A 22,976-nucleotide genomic window follows, 5' to 3' on the forward strand; every position below is an offset into this window, starting at 1 on the left:
AGTTCAAACTGTTTACTGAACTCAAATGTTCAAACATGCTTCCATTTTGGAAAAAGATAAATTAACTAAACCTGAAAAATTATGTAATTACAGTAAAACCCTGCCTAACAGACACCCCTCTTATGCAGACAATTTTTAATTCCCCAGTTCCAAGACAAATAACATTAAACCCCTGTCCTGAGGACACCCCTCTATTGCAGACAAAAAAAATTGTCCCGCTAGTGTCTGCATTAGAGGGATTTTACTGTATTTTTTAGTTTATTATGTATATATGTATCTGGCACAATCTCCCGGACAAAGGCCAGAAGTTTGGGGTTGAGTCGAGATCAGTATCAAAAACTCTTTTTAGGCTACTTTAGTTTTGTATTTATGTAGTACTTTTCAGTATTATGGTCCAGGCCGGTTTCACCCTCGACTGGAATATGTAAGTGTGGACTGAAATATTATATGTTTCAAGAAATAGTGGCAGGATGTTATAAAATTTTACAAAATTGACTTCTGGGAATTTTTGAATGAAAGAACTCAGAGCATAAAAGGGACCGTGAGCACTGTTACAAACAGCTTCAAAAAAAATTTCAAACTTCATTTCTTCTCAATTTATATTCACATGTAAATAGTCAGAAAGTAAAATGAGGATTAATTATAGGAGCTGGATTACTATGAATTCTGCTAGCGCATAGTCTAAATTCGAATGTTTAACATTCAGAAAATTTATAAATTTTCCCTGCTTTTAGGTGACTGCTGCTTCGGGTCAGAAGTTTATAATTTTTTTTTTTTAATTTGGGCAGTAACAGTGTTGAGTTTGCCATTTAATATTAGCAAATTAATCTCTGGTTACTCTTCAGCCAAACATTAACAGACAAGCAGTTTGACTTCTTAACATTTAGCATCATAAATTCCAATACCAAGTTTTAATTTATATATTATATACATAACAAAAAAGAAAGAAAGAGAGATGAAAATTTCAGATTGATAACATTTCATGAAGCTAACAGACAATAACTGTAATTATACTTCACAATTAATAGAAAAGAACATTCAACAACTCCATGTCAGCAGTCAACTCTTAAATCCACCAACCTACAATTTGCAGTTCTCTAAAATCTGCAGCAGATTTTCCATGCAAAGAATGGATTTGAAGGTAAATCTGTTGACTAAAAAAAATTAAGATGAAAATAGCACTAAGAATGTTAAATAGTCAAAAAAAAAAAAAAAAAAGATTATTTTAAAGATTATATTTCAAGGTTTAATTAAAATAAATATAATGTGCATTAAAAAGCTAACATAATTTTCACCTCATCTTACTATTATTTTAGATAGGCTTTGAAACTTTTTGGGATTGTTTTTTCAATATTTTTTATTAATCAGCAATTTTACAAACTTACTTCACCATCTGTTTTATTTGGCCGTATTCATACAGATATTTAGAAAATTGAACAGTTATATAGGTGACAAGAGTGTAGCATAGGAGCAGTTTTTTTTTTTTTTTTTTTTTTTTTTTTAATACCATAGAAAAGGACTAAAACTAATGATATCTCCTTCCAAAATTAAAATTAAACCACATCCTTCTGAGAGAAACAAATTCTGGTAACCTGACTGTATAGTGATATTGAAAAACGAAAACATATATAATTAACATAAACCTAAAGCAAAAATAAATAGACAGTCAAAAACAAAGTGCAATAAACAAAATACATATAACACTTACTTTAAAAATAATCTTATAAAAACAATAGTTTTCTTATTATACATAATTGATTGTTTCTATGAAAATATTTTGGTAAACAAAGAGCAATACCAAGTTTGTACAAAAAAATCAGGGACCTTGAGATTCAAACTCTAAAATCGACAAAAAGCTGTGGACTTGAAAGAGTTGACAGTATATGAAATAACAAATAATCTTACCATGTCCTCTTAAATCTAAAGCAGCAATTTGGCATTCAACTAACTGATGGATACTTGTCTATAAATACAAAGAAAAAAAAAACATATTAAAAGTTTTTAAAAAGAATTAAGCATCTTTTTAAAGTTTCAAATACAAAGGAAAAAAACATATTAAAAGTTTTTAAAAAAGTTTAAGCATCTTTTCAAAGTTTGTCTGATGCAATCAAACAAATAAACACGAACAAGGATTCTTTTTTTTTTTCTTTTAACACAGTTTTTTTTTTCTTTTGAAATTTGTTTCTATTTAAAATTAGTTTAATTTAAAATCTTAGTAATACATCTTTTCTTTACAAAAGAAAAAAATACACACACACAAAACCATACATACAAATTTTTCCAAACTCTAAAATTTATAAATATAAACCTTTTTTTAAATGCAGATGTATCACTAAAATATAAATAAAATATAACCATTTGAAAAAAAGAATATTGAAACAATAAATTCTCAATGGCAATTAGATTTTATCCAAACTTGAATGTTAAACCATTAAGAAAGCTTCTCTAGAAAAATGGCTAGGCTGCTATGCTTAGAACCAATGCTGTAGTTGGGAAAAAATAGTTCAGGGGACTTACCTTGGGGTTTGAGAAGACTAACCCCCAAAAAAGGGGGTGCTTAGAAACCAATTTACATTACATTTGCACTGTTTTTACAATAAACACCAAATAATTTGAGGATTGGTTCCCCCTCCCCCCTTCCTTCAACTACAGAAATTGCATAGAAATAAAAAAAACATCCAAAGCATAGAAAAGATAATCAATAACGAAAGTAATAGAGAATTTGAATATTGTAGTTAATATATATTATACATAGAAGTAAGTATATTTAAACTCTTGCGTATTCAGAAAAGTTTGGAAATATTGAGGAAAACTTTAGAAGACAAAGGTTGTTGCTAGTAGAGCTATACATTTTTTCAAAGCAGAAAAAATTAACAATTTGCTACTGCACATAAAACAGCAAGCGGTGCCTACTAAGAGAAGGGGGAGGGGAGCTTCATGGCTCAGGGAGGGAGCTACTGTCATTTACGTTTTTATTTATCATAGCTAGCTATGATAAAGAGGAAATTTAAAACTTACAAGAATTCTTGGTTATTTGTAATTAATAATGTCTGAACTATCAGAGTAAATTATTTCTTTGAGTATTTACACCAAGGCCTATTTACTATGTACTGTATTTTTTATAATAGTTAAAGATTTTCAAACGATATTCCCCTATAGAAATCTCTACGTATGAGGAAATGAAGTTACAAGATTTTTCTATTACAGTGCAGAACCTTTAATCCGGGAACCAAAAAACTGGGAAACCAGAAAACCGGGAAACCAGAAAACCGGTAACTTTTTCCCGATTTTCCTTCCATTTTTTAAAAATACGTCATTTTGGTAATTTTCGAAAAATGAGGCATTTTTTCTGAATTACCAAAAAGAATATGAACGATTTCTTAATAAACACCATATTACTCACCGAAAACTCAAGAAAATGTTTGCAAACACTAACTTCAAATGGTTGTCCTTTATGAGGGGCAAAACATCCCAAATATTTTCTTGAATAAAAAAGTACATTCGTAAGTCTGAAATTTTAGTGTTTTATTCTAATTGAAAGCTAAGGAAATGAATATTGTCGCATTCTAATGCAGTATTTTATTGAATGGCCTCTAATTAAAGGCGTTTGGCATAAGTGACGTTGCAAAAGTGTGGGAAACGCCGAAAACCAGATTCGCAAATTTTCCGGATAATTAGTCGATCGTGAAATCTAGAAATTCATTACGCGCAAGATTAATTAGGCTGCAAGAACTCGTAAATCAAATTTCTGTTGATACTAACGAAATGCAAAAGCTTAGTTATCAATAACTACCGCAATCGCAAACACAGAATGTGAGGGTCTCAGGTATTATGAATAACTTAAGTTTTTTGGTGTTTAAATTATTCGTTCACTATTCTTTTTTAATATTTCAATATTTATAAGCATTTCTGAACAGTTTTCATCTTATTTTAATATGCATAACTATTTATTATAGTAATTTAAGTTTTACAAACAATCGGCCAACAGCACTTTTTAGCGATCCAGAAAACCGGGAAATTCAGATATCCGGGATAGCGATGATGCCGAACTTCCCGGATAATTGGTTCTTTACTGTAATTATTTAATTAATTACAAAGAAATTAGGTACAAATATGAACATTAAGCATTCCTTAATAATTAATTGATTAAATCTTCATTTTTCTAAAATAAAATTGTTTTTCTTACAAATAGTGTTTAAACTAAATAAACCCAGTTTAAACCAAAAAAACCTGGTTTAAAAAGGGTGTAAAAAAACAGGGTTTTTTTTGTTTTGTTTAAAAAAAAAACTTTTTAAAACCAACTCTGATATTATGTTTTAAGTAGGTTTTTTTTGGTCAAATCAGGACATACATTTTCGGACACATCCAGACTCTAGAATGAAAGTGACAGTAGATAAGCTTCTCTGAATCATTCCTAACCCCTGATAGAAATAATGAAGGGTGTGAGAAATTTTAGGAAACATTCCTTGAGTTGTTTCAAGAAAATAAACTGGTTTTTCCGGAAAAATTAAATTTGACTTCAAATAATATTCGACACAACAAGGTTTTGATTGAAAACACTTCGACAAAAGAATGAAAAATAGCATTAGATCAATGCCCAAAATCAAGGGGGAAAATAATCTTTTGTCATATCAAGGTTTTCGAGATATCTAGAGTGTACTGTACTCTGATTTCCAGCGGGGCCCTTCCAATGGTCAGACCCCTAGTTTCGGAGTAGGGTGACAAGCCTCTCGTTAGCCCCAGGGCAAGCCATTGCTCTTGGGGAGGGGGCATCTCTGTAAAGTGAAACAGTAAGTAATCTTTGACACTTAAAAATGAAGCACATTCATAGTCTGCTAAAATATTAATTGAAATGAAATGGGAAATTTATAAGTGCAACAATCTAAAATCAAGCTAAAAACAAATAAACAGTAAACAAAATGCCCCCATATTAAGGACAACAACATGTGTACATTATTACCGATAGAAGAGCCCATGTTAGTCCACTGTAGCCCCCACCATGCAACAACAAAAGCAAGGGTCCAGAACTACCCTTCAGGTAGACACGGAACGTCTTAGAAGAAGTTAAGGTTCAGTTTAAGTAACGGTACATTTCAGTAGAAAACTGGACACAAAAATAGTAACTTGGAAAATAATGCAGAAAACATTTTGAAAATAAAAACTTTTACTTCATCAGCTTTAACATGAGACTAATTAATATTGTGACACACAATTATAATCATTTTTCAAACTCTAAACACAAAACTATCAACTAGATTTGCAAAATTGTATATGTCATTTTAAAATTAATTTTACATGGAGAGATCTATTAACTAATGCTATGGTAATTAAGTTTTAAGACACTGAATTAAAAGAATAAATATTTCAGGAATTATAATACTAAAGAAGTTCTTTTAGCTTTATACAGAAGTTTAGTTAGACCATTTTTTTAGTAGGGTCAGGTGGGGTGGAATGGGTATAAAAACCGGTATTTTTGAAATGATTATCAAACTATTCAAATTTTATATCCAACTATTAAAAATCCTCAACTGAGTTTTTACATTGCAACAGTACACTTCACATATCCAATTATTAATACTGAAATAATTTTATTTAGTGAAAAAGCTATTATTTCAAAGTCTGTTTTTATACCCATTCCACCCCATGGGGTGGGATGAAATGGGTAGTATTCTTTTAAATTAAATTTAAGAGTGAAAATATGAATTTATGTATTACTTTTTCACAAAAATCTACTGAACAAAGTAGTCTGTAATTTCACTGCAATTAAAGGTAACAATGTCCATGATTATTGAGGATTGGTTGACTTAGGTTTTGATGATCTGTTCTTCTTCAATCTCCATTTTCGCATTATTGGGGAAGGAGGAAAAATCTCCCATCAAAGACTTCTAAAGAATTTTTACAACATAAGCACAAGTATAAAAAGATTCTAGAACCTGAGCAATAAAATACTTTTTAAATTTCTTAACACTGTATTCAACTAGCACCCAATCTCCTGTAGATATTGTACTTGAACATAAGCTTAGTGGAATGGGAGTTTGATCAGACTGGTTTTCAATTTATTTAGTCAGCTCTGGCGTTGTCTAGTGGTTGCATGGTATGACTTGTATTAGGCGGTAGGTAATGATAATTTCATTATCAATAGGTGATAGCATGCTTTACAGTTTCGTAGGTGAGTTGGCTTGCATGTCTTTTCAGATGCTTTGCGAAAAGTTTGAACCATTCTTTAAAGATTGTGTCTTCCATCCAACCAGATTTAGTACAACCATAAGCAACTCCATAACATAAGGATTTCAGAGTATAAAACTTTTGATAAAATGAACAACTTACTTCAGAGAATAACTTTGAATGAGAAAAAATGTTAATTCGACAGCCTATGTCATTAAGCCTAATATTATACCCATTCCACCCCACTTAAAAAATTTTAACACATTTCTTAAAATCTATAGAATTTTTCTTTTCTGATTTTTACAGTTGACAAAAGGAGACTTCCTTTTTTGAAAATAACAGCAATCAGAACTAGAGACGTACCGAGTAGCACTTTGGCCGAGTAGCCGAGTACCGAGTACTCGGCCTTTCACTACTCGGCCGAGTACCGAGTTACCGAGTACTCGGCCTTTCACTACTCGGCCGAGTTACCAAGTACCAATTATGTTTTAAGAAGAACCACCGACACACATGTGATGAATTTTGAACTTATTGGAATAGTAGTATAAACCTCCTTGTCCATATAATAGTTTTTAAAACTAAATTCCTGCTGAAATTTAATTACGCATTATATAAACAATTTTGTTTGTGTCAAAAATTTTACAAAAAAATTATTTTTAAAATTCAAAATAAATAAATAAAAGGTATGATTAATCAAGTTGGAATTAAAACAAATTACAGTGAAATCCCTCTAATGCAGACACTAACAGGACAATTTTTTTTTGTCCACAATAGAGAGGTGTCCACAGGACAGGGGTTTAATAATGTTATTTGCATTGGAACTGGGGAATTAAAAACTGTCCGCATAAGAGGGGTGCCCATTAGGAGGGGTTTCACTATATATCAATCAATTATAGTTCTAGTCCGCCAAACATAATTTTTATTAGCAGATAAAACAAATGTGCAGGAACACTGCAGACACGTTTCTGACCCCCCGTTACAAGGAACGTCTTTTTCAGTGCATAACATGTGAGCTAAAGAATGTAAAGACATACGACAAAAAAATCCGACTTTTGTCGGATGCCTTTAAATCCACGAGCTCCCATTTTGTGCATTGAAAAAGAAATTCCTTGTAATGCCAAAACACGTGTCTGCAGTGTTCCTGCAGTGTGCTTTTAATGTTGTTTTATTTCCTTTTATTTTTTAAGCAAAGGTAATTTATATTTTTTATAACTAATTTTTGTTTGTAGCAAAAATCAATTTTTAATATAAAAATTCCATATTTTCTATACATACCTTTTTTGCATAGTTTTTAATAAATAAGTTTTATTAACTTTGGGGACATTAAAATAAAGATTTATTCCACAAACTTCATTATTCTTAAAATTTAAATTTGACTTATAAATTTTAACTGTAAATGATTACGGAATATAATGCTTGCTCTTTTTTTTATAAATTTTAGTATCTGTCTTGGATAATATTCAATTTTTTGCAACTACTCGGTATTGGCCGAGTATCTGATCAGAATTTGGCCGAGTACCGAGTACTCGGCAAATTGGCCGAGTAGGCCGAGTACCGAGTAGTTACCGAGTACTCGGTACGTCTCTAATCAGAACAATATTACCTAAATTCAAACAAAATCCTGAAAACAAAGTTTCAATGATATCAGTTAGTTTCAAATTTTGCAATATAGGGGAGAGTGGTAATGAATGGGCCACTAACAAAATATGAAAAAGTATTTGCATGAAATTATTTTAGATGCAACTAACAGATGGAGCTATTTGTTCCTACTAAACTAATCCAATTTTCAATTGTTTGAGAGAAGCCATTTTTTCATGAGAGTAGAATGATCAAGAATCTGATTCAAAAGTCATTTTTTCCCTTTTCAGTAAAATAACTACTAGTTAAAAAGTATCCGTTATTTCACTGCCAATATGTGTGTTAGCAAGTCTTTTCACATCTGTAAACTTATTTTAAGATGTATTTTGATGTTATTTGCAATTTCGTGTATTAAAACAACTTGAATATATTCTAGAAGTATAGGTGGGGCTGAATGGGCCACTATATCATGGTTATGAATGGGCCACCAAAATATGGTTTTTTCTTCGATTTTTCAGATTTTTTTCTTTAATATTAGACAAACCTTTCTATCTTAGATTTCGACTACTGTCTTATTAGAACAGGCTTATAGTAGTTTCTAAAATTTGCACATTTAAACTCCAAGAAATATTAGCTATTTATTAGAAACATAAATGAAATTCTATAAATGATTAAGATGAACTTTCCATTTATTGACCACACCTACCAGTATTTCACCATTTGGATTTGACATGAGTGATTCCATCCAGTATTTAATAAATAGGTTATATTAGAATCGTGTGCTTTTAATTTGCTGATTTTATATGATTTTTTGTAAATGTCCTATTGTTTGCTTTTGTAGGCTGGTGTACATCTAAATAATACATCCTTAAAAAATTACTTGTCTATTTAAAAATTTAAATAATAATTCTTAATTATTTTCACACTTTGTCAGATAATATTGAGTTTTACCAAAGCAATTAAAATTCTAATTATTAAAAAATATATATAAAATTTAAAAGTAATTTAATGAAATTAATAAACATTTTTGCTTGTATTTTTATTTCTTTGAGGAAATTGTTTTGTTTTCAATTCCACATGTTTTCATTGAATTCATTTAATGGCCCATTCATTGCCTTCAATGGCCCATTCAAACAAATTTCTATATTTTTATTTTCTATTATCATTCATTATAGACATTTTCTGATCCAACTTCTATGACTTTTTTATGTAACCAAATAAGTAAAGTAACTAAAGAGCCAATTTTGAGCTAAAAAAAAGTACATAAATTAAAAATTGGCCTATTCACTACCATTTTCCCCTAACTTACAAGACGGCTGCCACAAAACCGACTGTTTACATTGTTTTTTTTTTTTTTTTTTTGACACAAAATAAAGTATAACTATTGTAAAAAACATGAGTGTTTTTATTCATTTATTTTTTTAATTATTTTTCTTTTCTGTAACTCGAAACATTAATAAACTACCTATTCCACCCCAGCTGACCCTAAGTTGTTCAGTTTTGGAAATATTTTAATTACTTATTGAAAAAGGTTCAAAGGGAGGGCTACTATATTAGTAAATGGATTTCCATATTGAGATTATGATTTCAGGCTTAAAAAGCTTAATATGTACAATTTTGAACAAATGCGAGTCAGAGGAAAGGACACATGGTCTAGATTTAAATTTCTCGAAATGGAAGATGTAGGCGAGTTGAATTTTTGTACAGATAATAAAAACAGGGAACATTGTTTTAAGCTTTGAAATTTCACCCAAATCTTGAAACTATGAAAAACTACAGCTAAGATTGTAGGTTCTTGAAATAGATTGCCAAAAGTAGATGGTTCTTGTAATGGGGTTAATAGTTTTGAACAGGGCTGTGGAGTCGGAGTCAGATTGATTTTGGGGTTAAAGATTCAGAGTTGTTGAAAAACATGCTGACTCCAGGCTTTTTTTTTTTCCTTCAATTTTCAATGACTCTCCTTGCATTATTTAAAAAACTGGCAACCAAATGGTTTGATTAAAAGTATAAAGATCTACTAATAAGAAAACAACTGGCTACCAAACTTTCTGTAATAGCTACCATGCCATCCCCTTTGTTTTGTAACTATCTTTAACTAATAGCAATTGTCAGCAAACGATTTTGTTGCCACACATTTTCTAAGTTATCACTTTCAAGTAAAAACGAGCTGATGTGTGCATCACATGACTTCTTTTTACACCAATTTAATGTTATTTCCCCATTATTGGCAATTTTAATGTGACTCAATAGTTTACTCTCTAAACATCACCAACAGTGGCCAAATTAAAACCAGATCTTAAAAAAAATATTAAAAAATCGCCAAGTTGGCGACCAAAAAACTGGCGATATATCACCAAGTGTCCGCCAAATTATAACACCACTTGAGTTTGCATTGAAACTAACAATAATTTCCCCCAAAAAAGGTGCAAAACACCTTTTTAGAAATACCTGAATGCAACCAAAAGGGGAGGTGCACAACTAGACCCTACTAGGAGACTACATACCAAATTTCAACTTTCTAGGACATACGTTTCTTGAGTTATGCGAAATACATACGCACGTCACGAGAAAACTTGTTATTATTAACTGGGGGATTGTCAAAATGGATTTTTTCGGGGTCTATATGTCTTAGCCACTTATCCACGTGTGGTCAGGTTGAAGAAAAAACCTCAACATTCATTCAGGGGTGAGCAAAATGGAAATTAAAGCCGATTTTTGAGTGAAATTTTTTTGCAAAAACAATACTTCCTTTTTTGTAATAATAGCATATTTGTTACTTCGATCTCAGTTACAAAATAGTAAATGGAATATCCCTTGATCAAATCGGGGCCCATACCGCAAGTGGAAACGTTTGAGGGTGTTCAGAAAATTCAACTAAGTTCCAGCAAGAAAGCAGGAATTCAAAAGATGTGGTAAATTATATCTAATGATTTTTAAATCTAAAGATTATTTCTATAAGCTTGGTTTTCACTAAAAAGTATGAAATCAAATAAGTAGGATGATTACTTAGATATAATGTTCAATAATTGCAGTTAATCTTAAAATCTTCATATTTTAAAGTTAATTCTTAAACAGCTGAAATTTTTTTTATTAAAAACTAAGCAAAGAAGAAATTATAGGTATAGTAAAAGCTATTCGTTCAAAGCTGTATACCGCAGCATTTTGTGCAAAATTTGCTCCAGACCGTACATGTACTCAGACGATCCCTGAAATATGGAGAGCCCTTTTACTGTTGAAATTTTATAGATGGAATATAATTTAAGATTTATTGGGGGAAATTTTCAGAATTAAAGTATTTATATGTTTTTAATAAACTTTTGTGAGGTGTTACATACCAGATGGGAGCCTTCCGAGGCGCAAACTTCTCAAGAAAAGGTTTTGGACTAAGCAAGAAGACTTTTTTTTCTGAAGCTACAGCTTTCAAAAATTGAAAACGCACAATTTGATCACCATCTATTTGTTAAATGTTAAAAGGGAAGCAAATTAATCCTTTTTAATTTTTTAAAAAATAGTATTTAGTAACCATCTCACTTTAAAAATTGCAACTATTGGAAACTTTGACCATCAAATTGAATTTCTAATGCTGTATGCATATAGGTTTATAGTAAAATACAACTCGAAAATTTCATAAAAATGAATATTTCAAACGCTGTTTAGAGGTTTTTTCACTTTCGCATGATGTGGGGAAATTAAAAAAGTAATAAATAAGAAAGCCAGAAGATTCAAAATCCAGGAGTCGGAGTCGGCCATTTTCCTTCCAATTCTGCAGCCCTGGTTTTAAAGGGGCTTTTTGATCTTTATTTTAGACTAATAAATTGATTAGGCTTGCCTAACTGAGCCCAGGGCATGCTGCTGGTCATGATTTCCATACTGGCATTTATATTTATTCTTTTAGAAATTTCAAAAACTGAAAAGAAGCATGAATACTGAATAAAAGGATACACTTCCATCTGAGATTTTTACATCACGATACGTATCAAAATATTTGTCCCATGAAACAGGTGTATAATCACGTCTGCGATTTATTTTTCGAGCTGCCAACCTGAAAATAAAAAAGAGTATATCTCAATGTTAAGAACTGCACAAAAACTTGCGTAAAAATTTTCTTCATTTTTCATTTTGAAGTCTGTGAGTATTTATTTCTTTAAATCTACTGGACAGTTAAAGCAAATTTTTGTTAAAATAAATCATAAAATCTATGGATTGTCTGTAATTGCCTATTGATGACATTTTATCAGTATTTTAAACATCTCCTGTCATACTACATTGCATTAAACATTACTTGCTGGTCAGAAACAAAGAAACAATGTATTGTGTTGCTATAGATCATATTTCATTTGTTAAGCTTCAACCATGTGCTTTAATGAGTTGTGAGCTAACAAATTCTTCGAGGAGGTGTGGAGGGGGGGGATTTAAAATAAAAGCCACCAGCTCTAATACTACTTGAAAAATGTAAATAGCAGTCTTTAGTCATAATTTGATTCTGAAATTTATTTACACAAACAGTTATACATCGTATAAACTGATTTGATGATGGGAAATAGCTTTCAAAAAAGAAAAAAAAATGCTTCAATTATAGGAATATCCTTTTAAAGTAGGCGGGAGGGGTATGAACCCGGGACTTTTTAAAATTCTAAATTTTAAAATAATGATATCTGCATTATAATTTCCAAGACATATTAATACTTTTCCCATTTTCTTTCAATTTCCCATTCTTAAAGTTTTCAAAAAATTATTTTTTAATTGAAGTAGCGTAAAATATAAAATGGTGATTGCGGTAGCATCAGTCGCAAAGTCATTAATTTTACTCTCAGTTAAATATCTGAGCAGCTAAAAGAATGAAAAAGACTCGAAATGAGTAAACAAACACATTTCTGAAAGTCAACTGCATTCAAGACCACTAAATTCGAATCAAAACGTAAGAAAGCTTGCTGAGATGAATAAAATAAGCCGAAAGCAAAGTGACTGAAAATAAACAAGTAACAAAAAGCAGTATTAACGCACCCGGTAGATCCTGAATACATAGGCGGTAACTTATTCTTCAAAATTTCCTTTTGAAGAGCCGACATGATAGTGATAAACTTTTTAAATTTAAGTGTACATTGCTTAAAATCCAATCGTAAACATCAGACTTCAAAACGACAGGACAGTTGTTTCGTTGCCATACTTCAAAAACAAACTGTGTAAGAAATCGGCGAAGACAATTTTAACCATTTCTTAATGGGCTGACGTCATGGGGTTGCCGGAGACACGTGGCTGTTTCCACCAGAATATCCCCATAAGCTAAACTAGGGCATAAGCTAAACATAGGCAGTTTGTTATGGGTATTTATTAACATTAACGCATTCTATGTGTCTTAAATTACTTTCAGAAACAGAAATTCATGTCTCCCTCAATGGCATTCTCGAGCTTTTCAAAATAATGTTAGTTTCAATTAAAAAGGGAGTTGATTGTTGGAAATAGCGAAAGGGGAAATAGAAGAAAACTTTGGATTAACAAACTTCGCAGCGGCATGAAATTAGCGACGAATAGATATTCGGATCATAGCATTTTGTTGTAAAAGCAGCAGTTTTTAAAATGTAAGAATTCCTAAGACGGCAATAGACAAGTGAAGCAAGTGATGTAACGGACATTGCGCATTAAAATGCACACCTAGTTAAATTTGTCTGGTTGTCTCATTTAGAAACGCGTGGATGTGTTTACCAATCATCCCCGCGTAAAATGGAGCTCTGTGTTCGAGAAGGCGTGGCTAAGTTCAGGACCGTCGCCATAGGGGGGGTGAGGGTGGTGTCTCACCCTCCCAGTGATTTCATCCAGTCGGCAAAATCAGTTCATAAGTCGGCATTTTCAATGTTTCGGAATTTCAAAACTTTAATTGACAGAAATTTTTTAAAAAAAGTTAGCATATTCATACAAAGTTATACATCTAACCTTTTCATACTTTGCGTGAGAGAAAATAATGAATGGGATCTCCGTTTACTTTCAGTTTTACATTGCTCACACTATGCCGATTGCTTAGTTTGCGACTGCTCATTTTGCCGAGACAATAAGCGTCCACTCCGAAAATTCAGCTAGAGTCGGCGCTTTTGCTTTTTCAGTTGATTCTGTATTCAAAACCTTGGAGTAAAGTAGTATGTAGCTTGACCATGTGCACGTTTTCACCTTTTATTGAAAAAGGAAAAACCAAAAAACATGTATATTTTGCGTACTGACGACTATTCATCTGAGAGCCCACCTGAAAGACATAATCAATTCGCCGACTGCTAATTGCACAGTATTCTCAATTTACCGACATTAACTTGAACAAAGTATTATTTTGCCGACACTGTATCCAGGGACACCCCGAACTTAAATTCTTGGGGAAAATTCTCAATTTTCCGAATGATAAAATACGGATATGCAATTCACACATGAGAAGGGACATTCAGGAATTTAAAAAAATGCAATAATGTCTTAAAATTTGCCGACTAATCAGACAAATCTGGCCGAATAAGGACTTTTAGGGAGGCCACTGGGACCTCCCAATGGGCGCCGCCTTCCTGTACTCAGTCGGCAATTTCAGCTAGAATCAGCAATTTTTACTTTTAGAGTGAATTTGAAGTTCACTATATCTTTGATAAAAGTTAAATGGAAATGTGCACATTTTTATATTTTCCCATTTTAACAAACTTACAATGCAAATCATGAGTTCTAATTAGTGTTTATACTATAAATTTTAAAAAGATAATTCAATCTTAAAATATTATTTAGAAATTTCTATGAAGCTGTGTATCACACATGAAGATTACCTGTGAGCAGCCGAGATGTAAGATTCAAATATTTTTTTCAAAATAGTTATTCAATAAACTATATAGAAACCCACGGAAAGTCTCAGTTTAAAAACACAATTACATTAATAAAGATGATAGCTTTGGACAGTGCACAGTGGACATATTTATAAAATTGATTCATCAATAAAAAATTCTCAGCAAAGTAGATTTACATAGGGTGCCGAAATGATAAAAAAATTAAAATAGAGAGAAAGATTTTATTACAACACTAAGTCCCATTGGTATGTATTTTAAGTGTTTGATTTTGAAACGAACTTCTGAATACACATTCAGCACATTTCCCCTTTTTCTAGGCTGACGGGTAAAAACCAAAATAGTATTCTACTCTCAGGGGTTATGCCTATTCGTCGACCACACAAGTTTATTGTGTAACTAAAAGCAAGACATTTGTCCGCCAATCGTAACACTCAGAAATGCCTTCGTGGAGACGGCGTGGCGTAATCGCGTGTAGGGGTGACATTAGAAACGTCAAACCTTCAGAGGTCTTTTCTGTTAAAAACCTTTCTCTGGAATCTGGAACTAGGAGCTCGAGGGAAAATTAGAGAAGAGTTGGATCAACTGTTGTTGTGTGCTTAGGACGGTCTGTTCGGCCCCTGCTGTGTGAACTTTCTGCCTGAAGGACAAAGAAAGTTATTGGCGTTGGGGCCTTGAAGAGATACAAGTGCATTGAGTTTGTCCGGCTCCCGATTTTCGCAGAAGACTTGAGTGACTATCCTGCATAGTTATTTTATTCATTATGAATTCCAAAAAAAAACTAATGTTTTGAACTTCATTCGCATGTGAACAATAATTTTCATTGTGGCAAGTAAGGAAAAATCTGAAAAAGCATTTTACTTGAATTTGAGAAAAAAAAACGCTTATTGAAATGCAGCAGAAAAGGTATGATTATTTTAACGTAATATTTTCAAAGCATTATTTTAATCTTTCCCCATTTATTCCCCATTTATTATATATATATATATATATATATATATATATATATATATATATATATATATATATATATATATATATATATATATATCTTCCGTTAAATATTGAAAAATAAGAGTTCTAAGTAAGTTGCTGGGATAAAAAAGTCGGTGTGAAGAGTTTCAAAAAAAGAAAAGAAAAAAAGAGGGGGGGGGGGACAAATGAATGTTTTTTTTTTTTTTTTGCTGCAAAATTTCAGAAGAAAATGCAATCTTAAAATATTTTTTAGGAACATTCAAACATGTACATCATTAAAATTACCATTTACCAAACAAAAGACAGCTGAAATACGTTTCAAACATTTTTTTTAACCAATAGAGAAAAAAAATAGCTAGAGCGTTATAGAATTACATAACAAGTTTCAATTTAAAACAACCCGTACAAAAGTAAGGAAACTATGTTTCAAATAGAGGAAAAGATTCAAAATCTTGTCTAGAAAAGTCACACCAGTAACTCTAATGAGTGTTTAAAAAATGAGTTATAAAAATTTAACGTAAAATGAAAGTTATCAAGAGATTCAGGATTCCTGATATTTAAATAAAGTAAAAAAAGTTATCTTATTAGGCATCACTAAAAAATACCACCTGTATTCAAAATATTAAACGTTAAACCGTTAACCCTACTTCAATCTAAAATAAAAGCTTTAAATTATCTTAATCTGTAAGTTCAAAATGTAAACAGATTGTTTTAAGGTTGTATAATTTTGTACTTTAAACAATTAAAAACATTAGAGTGAAAATTGAAAATTTCGTCGCGAAAAACTAAAACAGCTAAAATGTCTTTTAAAAAGAAAATCTGGAGGAGGATCTCCTACCTTTTTTTTCTTTTAATAAATAAAATGGTTTAGGGAAGTAGCTTAGGATGGAGAGACGGAGGCAGGGCCGCGCCGTCCCTATGTGTAAGGTCGTGCAACGCACGACGGCGCCGGAGTCAAAAAAGGCGCCGAGCTCTATCAATCAAAAATGCTTTAAATGTGGGGAAAACTCTCCAACCAAAAAATTAAAATTGAATTTTTCATTATATCTATAAAAGTAGCTTGAAATTATACTGCTCATTAAAACAAGCAATCCTCCTTGTTGCCTATCTAGAAGGAAAAATTATTGTCTTGTTGTTTTTGAATATGCTATTCAAAAGCGTAATCTTTTACACTGAAAACAAATGATGCTAATTAATTAGATTTTTTTCCATAATGGAATGTTATTTCAGTATGTCTATAATTTCACTCGGTTGAGCATACGAAGCAGCGCAAGAAATTTGCTATTCCTCATTTTGGTTCTTGCGATGAATATGTTATATTATAATTCGTTCAATATGGCGTTTTGTGACCTTTGACTATTGTTCGTGGTAGTTCCACTGCATCATGTCATCATACATTAAAAAATACGGTGAGGACATTTGCATATTATGTACTTGTGAATGTCACCCCTTCGGTGCGAGACTGAGTTATGAAATATATATCATGTATTTGTTCGTAATATGCATATATTGTAGACAATTATTTAGATTAACTTTTTAGTTCCGGAAAGTAACGACTTGACCATCCTCTTTTTCTTCAGCTATTTCTGTATTAAATTAAAGAAAGAGCTTTAGACAATGTGTTTGTTTTAGATATTAAATTCAAATTTAATTTTTTGCTTTTTTAACGATTCGTACTTTAGATTTATTCGTTTTACCGGCAAGTTTCAATTACAGATTTTAAGGTGGAATATCCTCTGCAATATTATTCTTCAATTCAGAAATATAATCAGTACCCCCTGTTTCGTGTCGCAATCAGAGGGGGGTAGGGTAACACGACCCTGTTCCACTCCCTCCCAGAATACTTGATTAAATATTTTTCAAAAATATTTACTATTGAAGGGAGAAAAATCGCATATTTGGAAAACAAAGTGATTTTAATAAGGAAAAAATAATGATGTTGGGATAAAACTTTAATTTCTTTTTAAAAAAAATCTTAGAGCAAAAAAATTCTCAATAGTTTCAGCTAATTGGTCACTCCCCCTCCGTCCTATTTCTCTTATTTTCTCCTTTCTATTTTTCTTTTTCCTAGTTCGCCTGAAAATTAGAAAGTTTTCAAAATGCTACTCCGACGAATCTCCCCCCCCCCGCCCCCCAATAAGAAGCATCACTGAGTGTCTCCAATTTCGTTTTCAGGTTTTCAATTTCGCAAAAGCTCCCGAATACGAAACAACATCGCTTGAAAATCCGTTCGAAAATCACTTAAAATTGCGTTTTTAGAGCTTCAATTTCGAAAGATTGCCTGCCCTAATGTTACCAAATATGGTCTTACAATCACGTTTTTAAGACTTCCAATTCAGAAAATATTCGGGCAAGGACCCCCGAACCTCCTTTCTTAAATATCATCAAAAATTACGTTTTTCAAACCTGAATTAAGAAAGTTAGAATAGTCTCTGAACCACTTCTAATATCATAATACTGCTTATTCTTTTTAGGACTTGAATTTTGAAAAATTTTCCGGGGGAGAGCTCCAGAATTCCTTTCTTGTTAAAATCTTCAAAGTTGTCTACAGTTGCATTTTTGGAAGTTCAATTTCGAAAAATTGGAGGTTAGAAAAGAAAATTGAATTTTATCTATTTTTCAAAAAAAAAAACGAGCGGGTAGAATCTTAGAGTTCCATCCCTTAATCTAACGTCAATAAATATGACCTATAATCACGCTTTAAGGCCTTCCATAAATTTCCGTGGAGCCCCTTGTACCTTTTTTCCCCATAATACCAAGGAAAGTTTATCGTTGATAATACAACCAAAGACAGTCTAAAATTGCGTTTTTCAAACTACAAGTTTCAAAATGTTTCCGGGGAGAACCCGGATCCCTCTTATTAAAAGAGATTTTTTTTTTCAATTTGTACCCCCTCTAAAACTACTTTCTAGTTGCGCCACTGTTCCTTTTGTCATGTTTAGGCAGGCATAAAAGTTTTATTAATTGTTCATCACTTAGAGATTAGATACATATTCAAAGTGGCTATGACTTAGATGTTAAAATATTTTCTCCTTCCAAAATGCATTATTAGCAGGGGCGGATCCAAGGGGGGGCAACGGGGCAATTGCCCCCCCCCTGGACAAATGAAGGGGCGCCCGTGGGGACGGGCGCCGGGAGCCGCTGCCTAAAAAAAAAAAAAAGAAAAAAAAAAGAGGTTACGCACAGTCACCAAAAAGGCAAGTTTCTGAGGACTCCCCCCCCCCCCACCGCCACCAAAACAAAAGCTCTGGCTTGCTTTAGCCTGCTCTGCTCTCCAAGTATGCAATAAAATATTACACGCGCCCTCAATCATCAATCACATCAATGGTTGCTAACTCCTGGCTTTCGATTAGTTTAACATCGTTTTTCTATTTTCGATTTTACGCTACTAACACCGGTTCTCATCATGCATGCAGTGGGGCGAATACACGGCCTTCTAAGGGGCGCAATTTCCGCTATTTATAAGTTTTCTCTCTGAATTCAGAGGGAATGTTTTGAATCTTGATACAAAAAAAAAATATTTGTCTCCTTCACCGGTTCTCAAACAGTATGTAGTGGGGCGTATCCGCAGCCTTCTTAGGGGCGCAATTTTTGCAACCTATAAGTTTTCCCTATAAATTCAGAGGGAATGTTTTCAAATTAGCTGCAAAAAAGGGGGGGGGGATATTTGTCTCCTTCACCGGTTCTCAACATGCACGTAGTGGGGCGCCTTCGCGGACTTCAAAGGGGCGCAATATCTGCAAAGTTTCCCTCTAAATACATAGGGAATGTTTTGAAAATTTTTACAAAAATAATGAGAAAATGTTTGGAAAAATGTTTTGTCTCTGTCGCCGGTTCCCAACCTGTATGAAGCGGCGCTCATCCACGGCCTTCTATTGGGTGCAATAACCGCAACAAATGAGTTTACCCTCTAAATTCAGTGGGAATAGTTTGTAATTTGTTTAAAAAAAGGAGGGGGGGATTATTTGTCTCCTTCACCGGTTCTCAACCTGTATGTAGTGGGGGCGCATCCCAAACCTTCAAAGGGGCGCAACATCTGCAATTTATAAGTTTTTTCCCTCTAAATTAAGAAGAAATGCTTTAAAATTTGTTACAAAAAACAAAATAAAAGAGAAAATAGAAAGGAAAACCAATTTTCTCCTTCACTGGTTCTCAACCTGTATGGAGGGGGGGGGAGGCTCATCCCCGACATTCTAAGGGGCGCAATATCTGCAATTTATAAGTTTCCCTCTAAATTCAGAGGGAATGCTTTGAAATTTGGAACAAAAAAAAATGGAAATATTTAGAAAAAAGAATTTTCTCCTTCACTGGTTTTCAACCTGTGTGGAGAGGGGCGCATCCAAGGCCTTCTAAGGGGCGCAATATTTGCAACCTATAGGTTTTCTTTATGAACTCAGGAGAAATGTTTTCAAATTTGAAGCAAAAAAAAAAAAAAATATTTGGAAAAAATATGTCTCCTTTAACGGTTCTCAACATGCACATAGTGGGGCACATCCACGGTCTTCTAAGGAGCGCAATGTCCACAATTTATAAGTTCTCCCTCTACATTCAGAGGGAATGTTTCGAAATTTGTTACAAAAAAAAAAAAAAAAAAAAAAAAGAAAATTTGAAAAAATTATTTGTCTCCTTCACCGATTCTCAACCTGTATGTTGTAGGGGCGCATCCCCAACCTTCAAATGGGCGCAATATCTGCAATTTATAAGTTCTTCCTCTGCATTCAGGGGGAATGTTTCGAAATTTGTTACAAAAAAAAAAAAAAAAAGAAAATTTGAAAAAATTATTTGTCTCCTTCACCGATTCTCAACCTGTATGAAGTGGGACGCATCCGCGGCCTTCGAAGAGGCGCAATGTTCACAACTTAAAAGTTTTCCTTCTAAATTCAGAGGGAATGTTTTAAAATTTGCAGCAAAAAAAAAAAAAAAAAAAGATGCTGGAAAAATTAATTGTCTCCTTCACCGGTTCTCAACATGGATGTGGTGGGGCGCATTCGAGGACTTCAAAGAGGCGCAATATCTGCAAAGTTTTTCCTCTAAATTCAAAGGAAATGTTTTGAAACTTTTTACAAAACGAATGAGAAAATATTTGGAAAAATGTTTTGTTTCTCTCCGTCGCCGGTTCCCAACCTGTATGAAGCGGCGCAACATGGGTGCAATAACCGCAACTTATGAGTTTGCCAAGGCCGTATCCAGAAATTTTTTTCGGGAGGGGCCCGGATTAGCACATTGCCCTAACACACACACATATAGTATATATAGACACACCAAACGCATAAAAATGTTAACATAGAAGACTTTTTGTGTCTATTTTTAATGATTCCACTGTTTGAACTATTGTTATTTTAATTTCTTATTATTTTTCTTGTTCACCTTGTAGTAGTAAGGATAACAGGAGAGTGTCCCTTTAAGTCGGATGTAGAAGACCCATAATTTCAGAAGGTCCAGGGGTTTCTACCCCCGAGAAATTTTCGAAAAAAAAATCTGTGTTTTGAGGTCTTATATTAGGTAATTGAGACTACAAAAATGTAAAAAAAAAAAAAAAAAAGCAAATTCTTTTAAAAGTTATACATTCTTTTGCAAATCAAGATCAAACAAAATAAAAATTGCTTGCTCGACAAATCATGGAACTTAATGGACAGAGAGGAAAAATGAGAGAGGAGAAAAGAGAAGCACTTCGTCATCTGCTCATATCGGCTTTAAGTGAAGTTTGTTTTCGATCACTCCCCCTACCCCCATTTTTTTTTTTTTTTTCATTAAATGCCCTACAGTATGAAAATTGTACAAAATAGTTTAAAAGAAATGGTGTAGATATTCAGAAAATAAGAACGGAAGAGTAATATTCTGACCATTTGGACAATTCATACTTTATAATCTTGATAAGATACAAAACTGAAGAACTTTTCAAGGAATTTCAAAACTTAAATAATTTTCAAAGACTCTCGAACAGTTGAAATTATTTAAAGCTCTTTATTTACACTTTTCAGAAGTTGATTGCACAGTCTTACAAAATGATTATAACTTTCTAAGACACACCCGTTTTAAGTTAAAAATAAATGCAACGAAATATTTTTCGAAACAAACTTTTTTTTTCAATCACAAGTAGTGCAGAAAATTAAAGAGTAGAGTAAGTGTTATTTTTTTCTCATACTAAAGGTATTAACAGTATGCAGTAGAAGTAAGAAAAAAAAAACAAGCAATAACCAAAGAACTTCCATGATACTGAATTCGGCATTAAATAAATGCAAGACAAGAAACATATCAGTCACAAAAATGATCTTAAAAATTATGCTACAAAAACGTGAGAATCGTGATTTTTGCATTTTTTACTCAGGATGTATCAAGGAGCTGAATTTGGTCCATCTTGGTAACAAGATACTCGCCCAATCGGAAACTAGGGGCCCAGCCTTTGGGGAGTCCCCGGCTCGAAATCAGTGCAGTGTAAGTTTTATAAGAGTTTTAGGGGGAGGAGGGCAGGGTAATGCACAGAGGGGAGGAGGGACACCTGTTGGCCCCGGCCCGAGCTTAAATGGGGCCCAATATTTTTAAACCTAGGGTTGAAAATATGGGTAAACAATATAGGGGGCCCAAAAAAAGCATTTGTGACAGCCCCAAAATTTCTGTGCCCGCCCCTGGAGGAGGAAGTGCGCAGAAGTCAGTTCGGTAGACTTGAAAAGTCTACCGAACTGACAAAGGGCCTGCCTTAACCCTGCACTGCCCTGAATTGAATTGGGAAAGAGAGCGGGAAGTCCTAATTAAAGGTCTAAATTTCAAGTGTGCCTTGCAGCTAATCAGAACTAGAACTGCTTTTTCTGTATTTCTTCAAAATATTATAAATTTTGAATAGTAGCAAAATTAAGAATAAAAAAAACCTTTGTCATTTTCCTTTTCTGACATTAGGAATTAAAAAAAAAAACAAAAAAAAACCCTTCTGTGTTACGGTACAAAACATTTCTGGTTTCGGGGGGGGGGGGGGCCCGGGCCCGTCAGGCCCCCCCTCTGGATACGGCCCTGGAGTTTGCCCCTAAATTCAATGGGAATGGTTTGCAATTTTTTACAAAAAAAAAGGGGGAAAGGGGGGGGGGAATTATTTGTCTCCTTCGCCGGTTCTCAACCTGTATGTAGTAGGGGCGCATCCCCAACCTTCAAATGGGCGCAATATCTGCAATTTATAAGTTTTCCCTCTATATTCATAAGGAATGCTTTGAAATTTGGTACAAAAAAAAGTGGAAACATTTAGAAAAAATAATTTTCTCCTTCACTGGTTTTCAACCTGTGTGAAGAGGGGCGCATCCGAGGCACTCTAAGGGGCGCAATATCCGCAAAGTTTTCCCTTTAATTTCAGAGGGAATGTAATTATATGTTCAATTGTTTTATTTTCGTACTGCGATTGCGACGCCTTATTTTCAAGAAAAAATAACTTAAAATGTCATATAACGTTATGTATATAATGTAAGTGTT

The 22,976-nt window shown here is 33.0% G+C and overlaps 1 protein-coding gene across 1 annotated transcript in view; it reads right to left on the reverse strand.

Annotated features, from left to right (window-relative positions):
• Window positions 1-12,893, reverse strand: part of LOC129226629 (protein phosphatase methylesterase 1-like) — a 50,256-nt gene extending 37,363 nt beyond the window's left edge. The window contains exons 1-4 of the mRNA XM_054861259.1: window positions 12,748-12,893; window positions 11,686-11,785; window positions 4,961-5,053; window positions 1,906-1,963 (exon numbers count right to left, since the gene is read on the reverse strand). Of these exons, the coding sequence (XP_054717234.1) occupies window positions 1,906-1,963; window positions 4,961-5,053; window positions 11,686-11,785; window positions 12,748-12,812 (316 nt within the window). The 5' untranslated portion in view covers window positions 12,813-12,893. The remainder of the gene's footprint in view (window positions 1-1,905; window positions 1,964-4,960; window positions 5,054-11,685; window positions 11,786-12,747) is intronic.
• Window positions 12,894-22,976: the final 10,083 nt, after the last annotated feature.

The sequence above is a fragment of the Uloborus diversus genome, chromosome 7 (genome assembly GCF_026930045.1).
Source record: "Uloborus diversus isolate 005 chromosome 7, Udiv.v.3.1, whole genome shotgun sequence".
NCBI lineage: Eukaryota > Metazoa > Arthropoda > Arachnida > Araneae > Uloboridae > Uloborus > Uloborus diversus.